The sequence below is a fragment of the Pseudochaenichthys georgianus genome, unplaced genomic scaffold (assembly GCF_902827115.2).
Source record: "Pseudochaenichthys georgianus unplaced genomic scaffold, fPseGeo1.2 scaffold_613_arrow_ctg1, whole genome shotgun sequence".
Taxonomy (NCBI): Eukaryota; Metazoa; Chordata; class Actinopteri; order Perciformes; family Channichthyidae; genus Pseudochaenichthys; species Pseudochaenichthys georgianus.
In genome coordinates this window covers 34,404-51,338 of record NW_027263171.1, presented here as the reverse complement: position 1 = coordinate 51,338, position 16,935 = coordinate 34,404, and the positions used below count along the sequence as shown (strand labels likewise).

At 42.8% G+C, this 16,935-nt stretch overlaps 1 protein-coding gene across 1 annotated transcript in view; it reads left to right on the top strand.

The window, feature by feature from the left end:
• LOC117443440 (lysophosphatidylcholine acyltransferase 1-like) overlaps positions 1–16,935 on the top strand; it is a 78,996-nt gene that overhangs the window by 54,386 nt on the left and 7,675 nt on the right. The window contains exons 8-9 of the mRNA XM_034079426.1: positions 13,556–13,610; positions 16,324–16,406. Coding sequence (XP_033935317.1) covers positions 13,556–13,610; positions 16,324–16,406 — 138 coding nt within the window. The remainder of the gene's footprint in view (positions 1–13,555; positions 13,611–16,323; positions 16,407–16,935) is intronic.

Sequence of the window (16,935 nt, the reverse complement as noted above, 5' to 3'; positions counted from 1 at the left end):
GTATATATGATATTTAGGCTCGCTGCTCTCATCGTACAACGGCAATGAAAAAAGCACCAGGGGAGGCAGCCATAGCCTCTGCCGCACTGCAGGGGGCGCACGTGAGCCCACAGGTCCTTGTTGCTACTGTTATTCTACGCAGAGACGGTACGCAAACAACAAGCTAGACTTTTGAAACTAGAGGAAGATAAGGAGGACTTTTACAAACAAGTAATAGAGATTGTTGTCCAGAAGGAGAGCATGGACTTCATCTTCAAGTCAAGGTGAGACCACCATTGTAATGAACATGGGATCTTACTAAGAAAGAACAATCCAATGTTTAGATGTTGGGTATCCTTTTGTTGAACGGTCTGTTTAAAATGAATCGAAGCTTCAGACTAAAACAGCTTTTCAAAATAACCGAATTTCGATTACGGTCAAAATATAATATTTGTAAATCTGACTCTGAAAGAGTCCGTGCCTCACCAGCCATAAACCTCACCGCACGTCACTGGTGTGTACGTACCTGGTCAAAGAGAGAGAGTGTGTGTGTGTGTGTGTGTGTGTGTGTGTGTGTGTGTGTGTACCTGGTCAAAGTATGCGTGTGTGTGCAGGGATGTGCACAAGTAGGGGCTATTGTTGCCCGGACAACAGCCCATTTGCCATTGTTGTCTGACCTGCCCCTCTGGAGAGAGCGAGAGTTTGTTTTGCTTTCTGTTGTGGCCGAATCAACACGACGAGCCCACTGCGGGAAACCCACCGTGTCAGCGCTGCCACCTGCCCCCAGTCACGTGACTGTGTGTACAAGCAGCTGGAAGCAAAGGACAGCCCTCCGAGTCCGGCCTCATATGGCTGTGGCCTATGGCAGGGGCCACCAAGCTTTTTTAGGATGAGGCTACTTTTACTCCTTGTTTTAGTTGTTTGCAGTGTATATATTTAGCACATTTTAACATTATTATACGCTGACCTTTAACCTTTGTGTGCTGGTTGTCTCTGTGGGACCCGTTTGCTGTGTTTACTCAAATAACATGTTTGCAATTTAATTAATTTAACCTGCTTTATTTGGGGGTGGGCCTCACATCCTCTAGGGGGGGCCTCACATCCTCTAGGGGGGGGCCTCACATCCTCTAGGGGGGGCCTCACATCCTCCAGGGGGGACCTCACCTCCTCTAGGGGGGCCTCACATCCTCTAGGGGGGCCTCACATCCTCTAGGGGGGGCCTCACATCCTCTAGGGGGGGGCCTCACATCCTCTAGGGGGGGCCTCACATCCTCCAGGGGGGGCCTCACCTCCTCCAGGGGGGGCGTCACCTCCTCCAGGGGGGACCTCACATCCTCTAGGGGGGGCCTCACATCCTCTAGGGTGGGCCTCACATCCTCTAGGGGGGGCCTCACATTCTCTAGGGGGGGGGGGCCTCACATCCTCCAGGGGGGACCTCACCTCCTCCAGGGGGGACCTCACATCCTCCAGGGGGGCCCTCACATCCTCCAGGGGGGCCTCACATCCTCTAGGGGGGGCCTCACCTCCTCCAGGGGGGACCTCACATCCTCTAGGGGGGGCCTCACCTCCTCCAGGGGGGACCTCACCTCCTCCAGGGGGGGCCTCACATCCTCTAGGGGGGACCTCACATCCTCCAGGGGGGGCCTCACATCCTCCAGGGGGGGCCTCACATCCTCTAGGGGGGGCCTCACATCCTCCAGGGGGGCCTCACCTCCTTTAGGGGGGTCCTGGGGCATGCACCCCCGGGAAGATGTTTTTTAAAATGTTGAAGTGAAATGCATCAATCTGGTGCACTTTGAGCACAACATGAATTTATGGATAGAGCTCTCTACACTCAGATGAAAGGGAGCTGTATACTTTTCAATGATCCAAACATCTTTAGAATATGATCACATCCAATAACAAATAATTTAAACTTGTTATTCGTATCTTATGTTACCTAGTTTGCATTCTCTCTTTTTCTTTATGCATATGTTACTGATCATTCCCCTTGTAAACAGTTTTTGGTACTGTCCTATAGTACACATTGGAATGATTACTTACTTTATATTAAATAGATATCTCTCTCTCTCTCTCTCTCTCTCTCTCTCAGAGGCTGTGTGCTCCTCCGTGGCGATGACGGCTTGCGTTAAAAAAATAAAATAAACATATTTGTAAAGTGGGGGGACACAAACGGGATTTCGAAAAGTGCGGGGGACATGTCCCCCCCCCCACCCCTGTCCCCAGTGGAGATTACGCCATGTGTGTGCGTCAGGTGCAATATGCAAGTTACAACACAGAGTAAAGCTCTGCCCCTCATGTGCTGTCTACATGGGCGGCGCCAGGATTTTTTTTGCTGCAGTAGCTGAGCAGTTGCTATATGACAGCACGGCGTTGCTAGTTAATTTTTAAAATAAACAACAAATACCATGGGCCAAGCACGAGCCTGTTCATATTGTAGCGTTCACCGCTATTCAAGATCACTCAAGCCTTCAATGTCGAAAACGTTCTCCTTATTTACAGAACCAATCAATAGTGTAACACTCATGACTTTCACGTGACACACACACACACACACACACACACACACACACACACACACACACACACACACACACACACACACACACACACACACCTGGAAGGGGCGGTCTCTTCCTAACTCCCACCAACAACATTGCCTAAATTCCTCCTCCTCCTCCTCCTCCTCCTCCTCCTCCTCCTCCTCCTCCTCCTCCTCCTCCTCCTCCTCCTCAGTTCTCTTCTCCTCATTCACAATTCCCCGTGTTAGATCTCACTGTCAGCACGCCTCGAACAATGCCGCCATGTCGAAAATACAACACATTCTTGATTAATTAAAATGACCATTTGTAACTGAGAGGAGCGACTGCTCATTTCTGCCGAGATGCTCAAAGGGTGAGACGCTGTGTCTGAGAAGCACTGACTAGCAGAATTGGTATATTCTGGAGTGGAGCTCTGCAGAGAGCAGGGTGGAGGAAATGAGGGCAGTGGATCATCACGGTGCGGAGAGGAGCACTGCTGCTCCTGCTGCTGCGGGTGCAGCGGGTCAGTTGGCGGGGGCACCTGTTCTTCGTGGTCCCAATCCTCCCGGTTTTCATAGTGAACATCGGGATCCTTGTGGATAGCAGGGTTGTCCAGCTGGACCGGCTCCGTTGGAGATCGCGGTCGTTTACGCTGACTTGTGACTGTGAGAAATGTTTCCATTTTCGATCTACTGAGAATTAGCCAAGTAACAGTTCACAGTAAATTACAACGACCCGCCCCTGATAGATCCCGCGAAAATGTATCATATTTATACACATTCTCGCGGGCTGCGAGAATGTGTATAAATATGATACATTTTCATATCAAAACAATGGGGTTGCTAAGCCGTTGCTAGGCCAATTGTTGGAGTTGCTATAGCAACTCCTAGATACCCCCTGGCGCCGCCCCTGGCTGTATAGGCTGGCACACTAGGCTGTTCAATGGGGCTGATGTGTTGTGTAGATTCTGCCAGAAGGAAAATCAGCCACATTGCTTTTCTTCCCGACTGCAACGCTGGTCCCGCAAATCAAGCAAGAACGTGATTGGTCGATATTCATTGTGGGGGTGGGGGGAGGAGGGGTGTTAGATAGATATAGAGTTGTAGTAAGTAGATAGAGTTCGCTGTGATTTAGGTTTCGTTTATGCATAGGGTAGATTCTTTTAATTACATTTCCTTTTTTGTTTTGTGTATTTTATACATTTTGGATTTGCTTGGCGAGCTATTTTTAGAATATGCTCCGCGGGCGACTGAGTGCCCGCAGGGGCAACGTGTTGGCTACCCCTGGCCTATGGTGATCACACCAAATGCCTGCCTGGCGTTAGAGTATAGGGGACAAACCAGGGGACTTAACTTCCTCTTGACACCGTCGGTTATTTACAAAAAAAAACACCTAAATATACTTGTTATTATGCTTCTGTCTTTCTGTGTCTTTTCATCTGTAACCTCCCTCACTGTCTTCTCTTGATCGCCCTCTCACGGAGAACACTTCACTGTCCCGCTTCATTGTAGGATTTCTGCCATGTCTCTACTTTAGTTTCACCATCTCTGTTACTAAGTTCTGGGATTCTAAATAAATAAGTAATTAGATAGCTTACCGTCACTGCGCTCATAAAGAATGATAAGAATAAGAATAATGCGTATTGAACTGGTTTCATTAAAGGCGGGGTAGGTACGTTTCAGAAACCGGCTCGAGATACACTTGTTATATTCCATGGAATGCTCTGAACATCCCGATAGCAATGAATATCTGAAGTGCTTTGACAAAAAATCAATAAAAAAACGTCATCTGTAGAAGCCGTAATACTGTAAAAAGTACGGCTAAACGGACTGGATGGCCTACCTGCCTGTCAGCCTTCCATCGGGGCACAGACTTATCTCGTGCCCTCATTGGTCATGTGCGCGTTCGTGTGTGTTGGGGGAGGGGCTCTGTGAGGAAGTGGCCGATTTTCTCCGGTTGTGTATTTTCAAATTCTAGCGCACTAGAGCCGGTTTCTCAAACTTACCTACCCCACCTTTAAGTAGTGAGTTTATTTAAGGTAGCCTAATTAGTTAGAAGCCCTGTTTTTATCAGGTGTATATCAGTGTGTAGTGTCTCTACTTTAAAGAGTCCTCTCCTGCTGATGTTCAGGTGTATATCAGTATGAAGTGTCTCTACTTTAAAGAGTCCTCTCCAGCTGATGTTCAGGTGTATATCAGTACGTAGTGTCTCTACTTTAAAGAGTCCTCTCCTGCTGATGTTCAGGTGTATATCAGTATGTAGTGTTGCTACTTTAAAAAGTCCTCTCCTGCTGATGTTCAGGTGTATATCAGTATGTAGTGTCTCTACTTTAAAGAGTCCTCTCCTGCTGATGTTCAGGTGTATATCAGTATGTAGTGTCTCTACTTTAAAGAGTCCTCTCCTGCTGATGTTCAGGTGTATATCAGTATGCAGTGTCTCTACTTTAAAGAGTCCTCTCCTGCTGATGTTCAGGTGTATATCAGTATGTAGTGTCTCTACTTTAAAGAGTCCTCTCCTGCTGATGTTCAGGTGTATATCAGTATGTAGTGTCTCTACTTTAAAGAGTCCTCTCCTGCTGATGTTCAGGTGTATATCAGTATGTAGTGTCTCTACTTTAAAGAGTCCTCTCCTGCTGATGGTCAGGTGTATATCAGTATGTAGTGTCTCTACTTTAAAGAGTCCTCTCCTGCTGATGTTCAGGTGTATATCAGTATGTAGTGTCTCTACTTTAAAGAGTCCTCTCCTGCTGATGTTCAGGTGTATATCAGTATGTAGTGTCTCTACTTTAAAGAGTCCTCTCCTGCCGAGCAGTTACAAAGGTCAAACTACATTAAAACAGGATTGTCCCCATTTTTTCTTTAATAGTTACTAACATTAGATATTTTAATGATATGGACAGCAAAGCGAACATTTTCAAAAGGTCTTTTTTTCGGGGGGGGGGGGGCTTTTTCCAGTTGAGAGCAATAGCCTCTGTGCACGTCCCTGTGTGTGTGTGTGTGTGTGTGTGAGAGAATGAGTGTGTGTGTGTGTGAGAATGAGTGTGTGTGTACCTGGTCAAAGAGGGTGTGAATGAGTGTGTGTGTGTGTGTGTGTGTTTGTATATAACGTGCAGCAACCTCCAGTCGCTTTGCCTAATCTAAAAGCCTTTTAATAGAGCAGACCCCTCACTATAGTCACATTGTTCACTTTGATGTTCTCATGTGCAGCTTGAACAATATTTGAAGCCAAATTTGAATATCAAATGTATCCATGACGATGGCAGTTCCTCTTTGAAAAGCTCAGAGTTCATGTTATTCCTGTTTAACATGTTTTCTACCTGCACCTCCTTTAAAGGTGTTTCAGCGGGAGTTAGCCGCACCCTGTCTTCACTGCACACTGATATACACCTGAACATCAGCAGGAGAGGACTCTTTAAAGTAGAGACACTACATACTGATATACACCTGAACATCAGCTGGAGAGGACTCTTTAAAGTAGAGACACTACATACTGATATACACCTGAACATCAGCAGGAGAGGACTCTTTAAAGTAGAGACACTACATACTGATATACACCTGAACATCAGGTGGAGAGGACTCTTTAAAGTAGAGACACTACATACTGATATACACCTGAACATCAGCTGGAGAGGACTCTTTAAAGTAGAGACACTACATACTGATATACACCTGAACATCAGCAGGAGAGGACTCTTTAAAGTAGAGACACTACACACTGATATACACCTGAACATCAGCAGGAGAGGACTCTTTAAAGTAGAGACACTACATACTGATATACACCTGAACATCATCAGGAGAGGACTCTTTAAAGTAGAGACACTACACACTGATATACACCTGAACATCAGCAGGAGAGTACTCTTTAAAATATGCATTAGGCAGTTTAAGAACCACATGAGTTTGTGAGAACAAGACAAAGCCAGAATAAGAGTTAATATTCAACTCACCTCCATCAGGTTATGCTGCTCTATCAGTCAAATATGTAAATGTGCAACCGTGTGCAACCATTATTGTTCTATTAATATAAAGGGAGGTCAGGTACTCTTTAAAGCAGCTGCTAGCTATGGATACTTTTTACTGAAGTACATTTCAAAGCCTTTACTTTGACTTGAGTAAAGAAGTTTAGTCCATACTTCTACTTTCACCATTTTAAAACACGAGTATCTGAACTTCTACTTGAGTAAAGGAAGCGTGTACTTTTGCCATCTCTGCCTAAAATCACATAAAAACAATGTTATTTGCTTATCATATATGCGAGAAGTATATATATCTCACCTCCTTCCTCTCTTTTCTTTCTCAGGTGCTTTCATACCAGGACTCCCAGTGCAGCCTGTGGTGCTACGCTACCCAAACAAACTGGTAAACACTCTTTGAAAACCTTCCAATACTTTGAAATCCTTCCCATACCTCTAATTTTGGACTCCAGTCAGTGTGCTGACTCCAGCCACCGTGCTGACTCCAGTCAGTGTGCTGACTCCAGCCACCGTGCTGACTCCAGCCACCGTGCTGACTCCAGCCACCGTGCTGACTCCAGCCACTGTGCTGACTCCAGTCACTGTGCTGACTCCAGCCACTGTGCTGACTCCAGTCACTGTGCTGACTCCAGCCACCGTGCTGACTCCAGTCAGTGTGCTGACTCCAGCCACTGTGCTGACTCCAGTCACCGAGCTGACTCCAGCCACTGTGCTGACTCCAGTCACTGTGCTGACTCCAGCCACCGTGCTGACTCCAGTCAGTGTGCTGACTCCAGCCACTGTGCTGACTCCAGTCACCGAGCTGACTCCAGCCACTGTGCTGACTCCAGTCACTGTGCTGACTCCAGCCACTGTGCTGACTCCAGCCACTGTGCTGACTCCAGCCACCGTGCTGACTCCAGTCACTGTGCTGACTCCAGCCACCGTGCTGACTCCAGCCACCGTGCCGACTCCAGCCACCGTGCCGACTCCAGCCACCGTGCCGACTCCAGTCACCGTGCCGACTCCAGCCACCGTGCCGACTCCAGCCACGTGCCGACTCCAGCCACCGTGCCGACTCCAGCCACCGTGCCGACTCCAGTCACCGTGCCGACTCCAGCCACCGTGCCGACTCCAGCCACGTGCCGACTCCAGCCACCGTGCCGACTCCAGCCACCGTGCCGACTCCAGTCACTGTGCTGACTTCAGTTAAGTGAGGCCAGAAAACCCTGAATAAGACCCTGAATATTCCTGCTCCAGTCTTTCCATTTCCATCCGTTTCCATTCGTTTAGCTGAAGAGGAACTTTGGAAAAGGAAACAGAAGACTCAGCCAAAAACATCTACTCTCCAAATCCTAACATAGGAACCTTTCTTTATCGACAACACAACTTAGGCAAGGCAAGGCAACTTAGGCAAGGCAAGGCAACTTAGGCAAGGCAACTTAGGCAAGGCAACTTAGGCAAGGCAACTTAGGCAAGGCAACTTAGGCAAGGCAACTTAGGCAAGGCAACTTAGGCAAGGCAACTTAGGCAAGGCAAGGCAACTTAGGCAACTTAGGCAAGGCAAGGCAAGGCAATTCAAAGTGCTTTACAAAAAACGAAAGACTTAAGCAACACCAACAAGCTTGAAAGGAAGCTTATCTGAATAGTTTTGGCTTTATCTGTGCGTGGTTTTATTATAAAGTAGAAGTACTCAGATCTTGTACTTGAGTAAAAGTAGAAGTACTCAGGTCTTGTACTTGAGTAAAAGTAGAAGTACTCAGATCTTGTGATGAGTAAAAGTAGAAGTACTCAGATCTTGTACTTGAGTAAAAGTAGAGGTACTCAGATCTTGTACTTGAGTAAAAGTAGAAGTACTCAGGTCTTGTACTTGAGTAAAGGTAGAAGTACTCAGGTCTTGTACTTGAGTAAAAGTAGAAGTACTCAGATCTTGTGATGAGTAAAAGTAGAAGTACTCAGATCTTGTACTTGAGTAAAAGTGGAAGTACTCAGATCTGGTACTTGAGTAAAAGTAGAAGTACTCAGGTCTTGTAATTTTAGCAAAAGTAGAAGTACTCAGATCTTGTACTTGAGTAAAAGTAGAAGTACTCAGATCTTGTACTTGAGTAAAAGTAGAAGTATTCAGATCTTGTACTTGAGTAAAAGTAGAAGTATTCAGATGTGGTACTTGAGTAAAAGTAGAAGTACTCAGATCTTGTACTTGAGTAAAAGTAGAAGTATTCAGATCTTGTACTTGAGTAAAAGTAGAAGTATTCAGATGTGGTACTTGAGTAAAAATAGAAGTACTTAGACCTTTAACTTGAGTAAAAGTAGAAGTACTCAGATCTTGTACTTGAGTAAAACTAGAAGTACTCAGGTCTTGTACTTCAGTAAAAGTAGAAGTACTCAGATCTTGTACTTGAGTAAAAGTAGAAGTACTCAGGTCTTGTACTTGAGTAAAAGTAGAAGTACTCAGATCTTGTACTTGAGTAAAAGTAGAAGTACTCAGATCTTGTACTTGAGTAAAAGTAGAAGTACTCAGGTCTTGTACTTGAGTAAAAGTAGAAGGAATCAGGTCTTGTACTTGAGTAAAAGTAGAAGTACTCAGGTCTTGTACTTGAGTAAAAGTAGAAGGAATCAGGTCTTGTACTTGAGTAAAAGTAGAAGTACTCAGGTCTTGTACTTGAGTAAAAGTAGAAGGACTCAGGTCTTGTACTTGAGTAAAAGTAGAAGTACTCAGATCTGGTACTTGAGTAAAAGTAGAAGTACTCAGGTCTTGTAATTTTAGCAAAAGTAGAAGTACTCAGATCTTGTACTTGAGTAAAAGTGGAAGTACTCAGATCTTGTACTTGAGTAAAAGTAGAAGTATTCAGATCTTGTACTTGAGTAAAAGTAGAAGTATTCAGATGTGGTACTTGAGTAAAAATAGAAGTACTTAGACCTTTAACTTGAGTAAAAGTAGAAGTACTCAGATCTTGTACTTGAGTAAAACTAGAAGTACTCAGGTCTTGTACTTCAGTAAAAGTAGAAGTACTCAGATCTTGTACTTGAGTAAAAGTAGAAGTACTCAGATCTTGTACTTGAGTAAAAGTAGAAGTACTCAGATCTTGTACTTGAGTAAAAGTAGAAGTACTCAGATCTTGTACTTGAGTAAAAGTAGAAGTACTCAGGTCTTGTACTTGAGTAAAAGTAGAAGGACTCAGGTCTTGTACTTGAGTAAAAGTAGAAGTACTCAGATCTTGTATTTGAGTAAAAGTAGAAGTACTCAGATCTGGTACTTGAGTAAAAGTAGAAGTACTCAGGTCTTGTACTTCAGTAAAAGTAGAAGTACTCAGATCTTGTACTTGAGTAAAAGTAGAAGTACTCAGATCTTGTACTTGAGTAAAAGTAGAAGTATTCAGATGTGGTACTTGAGTAAAAGTAGAAGTACTCAGATCTTGTACTTGAGTAAAAGTAGAAGTCCTCAGGTCTTGTACTTGAGTAAAAGTAGAAGTACTCAGATATTGTACTTGAGTAAAAGTAGAAGTACTCAGATATTGTACTTGAGTAAAAGTAGAAGTACCAGAGTGTAGGAATACTCTGTCACAGTAAAAGTCCTGCATTCAAAATGTTCCTCAAGTGAAAGTAGAAAAGTATTCTCATCAAAATATAGTGAAAGACAGTGAAAGTAGTCGTTGTGCAGATTGGTCCATTTCAGAATAATATATATGATGTGTTTTATAATGATTGATCTTTAAAGTGTTCTCAAAGCTGGTGAAGGTGCAGCTAGTCTGAAGTACTTTGTAGACTGCAGGGTAGCTGGTGAAGGTGCAGCTAGTCTGAAGTACTTTGTAGACTGCAGGGTAGCTGTTGAAGGTGCAGCTAGTCTGAAGTACTTTGTAGACTGCAGGGTAGCTGGTGGAGGTGCAGCTAGTCTGAAGTACTTTGTAGACTGCAGGGTAGCTGGTGAAGGTGCAGCTAGTCTGAAGTACTTTGTAGACTGCAGGGTAGCTGGTGAAGGTGCAGCTAGTCTGAAGTACTTTGTAGACTGCAGGGTAGCTGGTGGAGGTGCAGCTAGTCTGAAGTACTTTGTAGACTGCAGGGTAGCTGGTGGATTCACTCCAGGTGGAACTACAGTCTGATTTAACACTTGGTTAGATTTCACATCCTTCACCTGTGAAGTAACTGAAGGGATTAATACATGTAGTGGAGGAAAAGTACACCATCTACCTCTGGACTGTAGTGGAGTACAAGTACACAGTGGCATACTTCAGTACAGTACTTGAGTAAATGTACTTGGTTACTTCCCACCTCTGCTTACTTCTCTGTGACTCAACGTCTCCTTCATTTATCAGACATTCCAGAACTCTCTCTGCCGTCACTGCAATCTTCAGCATGTGAGCACCTGGCTGTTCGAGTGTCCACGCTTGTGTAAATACCGCACTGTAACATGGTGGCGTATTAACTACGAGTGGTTTTGTCACAAAGTCAACAAACTGAAATGCAAAGGGAGTGGCCTTTCCCGTTCACACGATGGACGGGAAACCAGCTTTCACACTACACTCAAATCCTTTTGTGACAGGCAAGTATTCAAGTGGTGTTCCAGTAAGGAGGACACACGTCTGGAGGACACATGTCTAAGGAGGACACATGTCTAAGGAGGACACATGTCTAACGAGGACACATGTCTAAGGAGGACACATGTCTAAGGAGGACACATGTCTAAGGAGGACACATGTCTAAGGAGGACACATGTCTAAGGAGGACACATGTCTAAGGAGGACACATGTAATTGCAGATAATGACTGAAGAGTGTCACAACAGTTATGTTACAAATCATTATGGCAGTAATTACTATTATGTATCACACACACACACACACACACACACACACACACACACACACACACACACACACACACACACACACACACACACACACACACACACACACACACACACACACACACACACACACACACACACACACACACACACACACACACACACACACACACACACACACACACCTTAGAAAAATAACAGAGCAGTCGGGGGACGTCTGAGAAAGGAAACTCTTTATTCCGTTTGTGTGTTTGTTCTGAACCTTTCCTCTTTCTGCTTCCTCTCCACAGGATACGATTACATGGACGTGGCAGGGTCCTGGAGCGTGAGTGTTTTCTTTTTGTGTCCCACAACACGCACGCACACACACACACACACACACACACACACACACACACACACACACACACACACACACACACAACACACACACACACACACACACACACACACACACACACACACACACACACACACACACACACACACACACACACACACACACACACACACACACACACACACACACACACACACACACACACACACTTTGAAGTGTACTTCAGTAAAAAGTACCCATAACTTTGTGTCCTTGGGCAAGACACTTCCCCATACTTTGCTAATATGTGTAATATAATAGGTATTTGAGTTCAACATGTAAGAAGTAGAAAGTACAGGTATTTGAGTTCAACATGTAAGAAGTAGAAAGTACAGGTATTTGAGTTCAACATGTAAGAAGTAGAAAGTACAGGTATTTGGGTTCAATATGTAAGAAGTAGAAGGTACAGGTATTTGAGTTCAACATGTGAGAAGTAGAAAGTACAGGTATTTGAGTTCAACATGTATGAAGTAGAAAGTACAGGTATTTGAGTTCAACATGTGAGAAGTAGAAAGTACAGGTATTTGAGTTCAACATGTATGAAGTAGAAAGTACAGGTATTTGGGTTCAACATGTAAGAAGTAGAAAGTACAGGTATTTGGGTTCAACATGTAAGAAGTAGAAAGTACAGGTATTTGGGTTCAATATGTAAGAAGTAGAAGGTACAGGTATTTGAGTTCAACATGTGAGAAGTAGAAAGTACAGGTATTTGAGTTCAACATGTATGAAGTAGAAAGTACAGGTATTTGAGTTCAACATGTGAGAAGTAGAAAGTACAGGTATTTGAGTTCAACATGTATGAAGTAGAAAGTACAGGTATTTGGGTTCAACATGTAAGAAGTAGAAAGTACAGGGTATTTGTGTTCAACATGTAAGAAGTAGAAAGTACAGGTATTTGAGTTCAACATGTGAGAAGTAGAAAGTACAGGTATTTGGGTTCAACATGTAAGAAGTAGAAAGTACAGGTATTTGAGTTCAACATGTATGAAGTAGAAAGTACAGGTATTTGGGTTCAACATGTAAGAAGTAGAAAGTACAGGGTATTTGTGTTCAACATGTAAGAAGTAGAAAGTACAGGTATTTGAGTTCAACATGTGAGAAGTAGAAAGTACAGGTATTTGGGTTCAACATGTAAGAAGTAGAAAGTACAGGTATTTGTGTTCAACATGTAAGAAGTAGAAAGTACAGGTATTTGGGTTCAACATGTAAGAAGTAGAAAGTACAGGTATTTGAGTTCAACATGAGAGAAGTAGAAAGTACAGGTATTTGAGTTCAACATGTAAGAAGTAGAAAGTACAGGTATTTGGGTTCAACATGTAAGAAGTAGAAAGTACAGGTATTTGAGTTCAACATGAGAGAAGTAGAAAGTACAGGTATTTGAGTTCAACATGTGAGAAGTAGAAAGTACAGGTATTTGAGTTCAAATGTAAGAAGTAGAAAGTACAGGTATTTGAGTTCAAATGTAAGAAGTAGAAAGTACAGGTATTTGGGTTCAACATGTGAGAAGTAGAAAGTACAGGTATTTGAGTTCAACATGTGAGAAGTAGAAAGTACAGGTATTTGGGTTCAACATGTGAGAAGTAGAAAGTACAGGTATTTGAGTTCAACATGTAAGAAGTAGAAAGTACAGGTATTTGGGTTCAACATGTAAGAAGTAGAAAGTACAGGTATTAGTGTTCAACATGTAAGAAGTAGAAAGTACAGGTATTTGAGTTCAACATGTAAGAAGTAGAAAGTACAGGTATTTGGGTTCAACATGTGAGAAGTAGAAAGTACAGGTATTTGTGTTCAAAATGTAAGAAGTCAAAGTAAAAAGTCATCAGAAAAATAAGTAGTGGAGTAAAGTACTGATACCAGAAACATGTACTTAAGTACAGTAACGAAATATTTGTACTGAACTCTCCTGTCTTCCAGGTTCAAACTCCTGTGGCTCACGCTGTGCCAACTTCACAATCCCCTGGAGATAGAGGTGAGCGGTTATAAGCAAGAAGTCTGTAAAACACACCTTGTCAGCGCTGTCATCTGCCCCAAGTCACGTGACTTTGTTTACAATCTGACAGCTGGAAGCAAAGGACTGCCCTCCGGCCTCATACGGCTATGGTGGCAAATCCTCGGGTCAATCTGTCCCCGGAAATGTCCCCGTTTTTAAATATGCTTACATTGATTTTGAGTTGTTCTCATGGCAGTTAGAGCATAGGGGACAGACCAGCGGACTTTACTTCCTCTTGACACCGTCGGTTATTTACAACAACAAAAACACCTAAATATACTTTGCTCGTTCTCTTTTCTTGATCGCCCTCTCACGGAGAACACTTCACCGTCCCGCTTCATTGTAGGATTTCTGCCATGTCTCTACTTTAGTTTCACCCTCTCTGTTACTAAGTTATGGGATACTAAATAAATAAGTAATTAGATACCTTACCGTTTCTGCACTCATAAAGAATGATAAGAATAAGAATAATGCGTCTTGAACTGGCTTAATAAATGTGTTAGTTTATTTAAGAAAATTAGTTAGAAGCCCTATTTCATCAGTATGTCTGCACAGCAGTTACAAAGGTCAAGCTACATTCAAACAGAATTGTCCCCATGTTTTCTTTAATAGTTACTAACATTAGATATTTTAATGAGATATGGACCGCAAAAATAAAAATGTCCTAGAAAAAAATTCAACAGGTCTTATGTTTCTTTCCGGGGGGGGGGGGGGGGGGCTTTTTCTAGTTTAGAGCAACAGCCCCTCCAAATGTCTGTGCAAGTCCCTGCTCAAAACAGATTTTTTTGTTGAGCATTAAAACAAATGCTTGTAATGTTACGTAACTTGCATATCCAATCCAACTTGATTTAATAAAGCACTTTTAAAAACCTCCAGACCAAAATGCTACACAGAGAAATAGAAAATCACAACAGCGCAGCTCACAAAACAAAAACACAAAATAAACGAGAATACAAACAACAGCCGGAGAGTAAGAAGAATATACCATTTAGAAGCGATAAATGCAGAGTGCAGAGGAGAGGGTTTTTAAGACAGGATTTAAAGTGTAGGAGTCTGTCCGAATACTTTATTTGTTGCCCTACTTGTTAGTTAGTTTGTTCAGGGGGTTCGCGGGATTTTAAAAAGTATTAAAAGTTGATAAATCAATCTAGCGAAAATGAAGGATATTAAAAAATATTAAACGGCATTTTCCAAGGTGTTACATTTTGTATCTTGTTTTCAGTAAGTATCTGAATGGTCCAGAGAGGTTGTGTTCCACAGTCTGCCTGAATGTAGTCATGGCGTAGGTGTGCAGTGAGATTCTGTAGTTTATTGATGGCATCCCGTTGGGTTTGTCGTCATCTGAACAGGACATCGCACGCTCACTGCTCGATAGCGGCGCGAAGCTCCGTTTACGCCGGTTGCTAAGCAACATCGTTATTGGGGAAATGCAAGTCTGCGTCCAAATGGTTGGAAGATAAAGAGGAAGGACAATCAATACTGTATATAGGGAACGTGAGGTGAAGTGTGTCGCCAAGGAAACCGGTTAGAACTCAAAGTGGGGATGAGGTCTTAAAATGTATGGGAAGGGTCTTAAAAAGGTCTTCAATTTGACTTCAGGATTCCTGCTTATACCCTGTTTTTGTGTGTTCGTTCACAGCATGTAAAGCGGCCTTGGGTTCCTTGAAAGGCTCTATACAAATGTAATCTATTATTACTATCCCCTTGTGGCCAGAATGAGTATTACAACAACCACGGTCCTGACAAATCAAATGAATGGCTTGTAAAAACGTTTTATTTCCACCTGTTCTTTATATGTACAGGCTATGGTTCTTACCGAAGACATGTTAAGTTTCCCAAAAAAGTAACTCTGAAACAATGTTCTCCTCCTGATTCAGTTCTTATAGTTTAAAAAAAAAAAATATTTATCTTTTTTTCAAATGTTCTTAAAGAGGCCCTATTATGCTATTTGGGCTGTTCCCTCTCCTTTAGAGTTATACAGGTTTTTTGGTGAATGTAAATGGTCTGCAGAGGCTAAAATACCCCAAAATAAAGCGCTTTTTCTAACATTAAACCATGTAAACATGCACGGGAGAGGCACACATCTCTCATATGAACCCTACAATGAGAATAATATGTCCTCTGTAAGTCACAAATACAGACACAAAACTGACTGTGGGCGAGGCGAGGCGAGGCAAGGCATTCAGACAAAGGCATTTAAAAACAGTAAAAGATAATAAAAGAAACATTAAAAGAAAAACAAAAAATGAAAGACATTCAGACAATGCATTTAAAATCAGTCATTAAAAAGAAAAGCTAATAAAAATAAACATTAAAAGTTACAGTGCAGTCTAAGATATGAAGAGTTCAATTATTTCGGTTCTTGATTTTTAATTTATTCACAGAACCTCGCTTTGGAAATCCGAACATTTCCGTCCCGATTGTTAATTTAGACGGATTGTTTTCACCATGTTCTGCTCGCATGACATCCACAACCGGACCCTCCGGAGGGTGTACTAGCCCCCTACTCTGCTTTGTATTCCACAACAAAGTCTTTAAGTGTTACCTGAACCCCCCGTGTTCCCATCGGCATCCCATGTTTCTCTCTGGAGAGCATCTTAAATCTTCTCACCAAAGTAAGCATATATTAATACAACATAGTTAGTAAGTTCGTTTTGTGAATGTACATTTTCATTGTTCTCTCTTTTCTTAGTACCTTCCTATTTACACACCATCGAAGGAGGAGAGGGAAAACCCGGCCCTGTTCGCCAGCAACGTCCGAAAACTCATGGCAAAGTAAGTGTGTGTTTGGGTGTTCATACACACATATCTGAAAAACCTCTTAAAGCTGCCCCTCTCTCCTTATCTATCTAAAGCAGGGGTGTCAAACTCAAGGCCCGGGCGCCAAATCCGGCCCGCGACTTCATTTTATGCGGCCCCACAAGAGCTTGCAAAGAACGGTTACAGGCTGATTTACAGAAGCACACAAACTACATGTCCCACAATGCATCTCTCATTTGACTTTTTTCTCAGAATTAGACTTTTATTTCAAGATTTAACTTTTTTTCTTTTTAAATCATTTTGGGACATGCTCACTGAAGAGACTTGCAATTATTTGCCCTAGACTTCTGCTTTCAGACGTAGTTAATTATGAAGTTATTACCCTATCCGATGATAATCCAATGCAGAGGCAATTACATTATTTTATATATATAACATATTTATATATGCATTTTTATATAGTCTTAAAGTTACAACCGGCCCTTTGAGTGCATCCATAATGCTGATGTGGCCCGTGGTGAAATTGAGTTTGACACCCCTGATC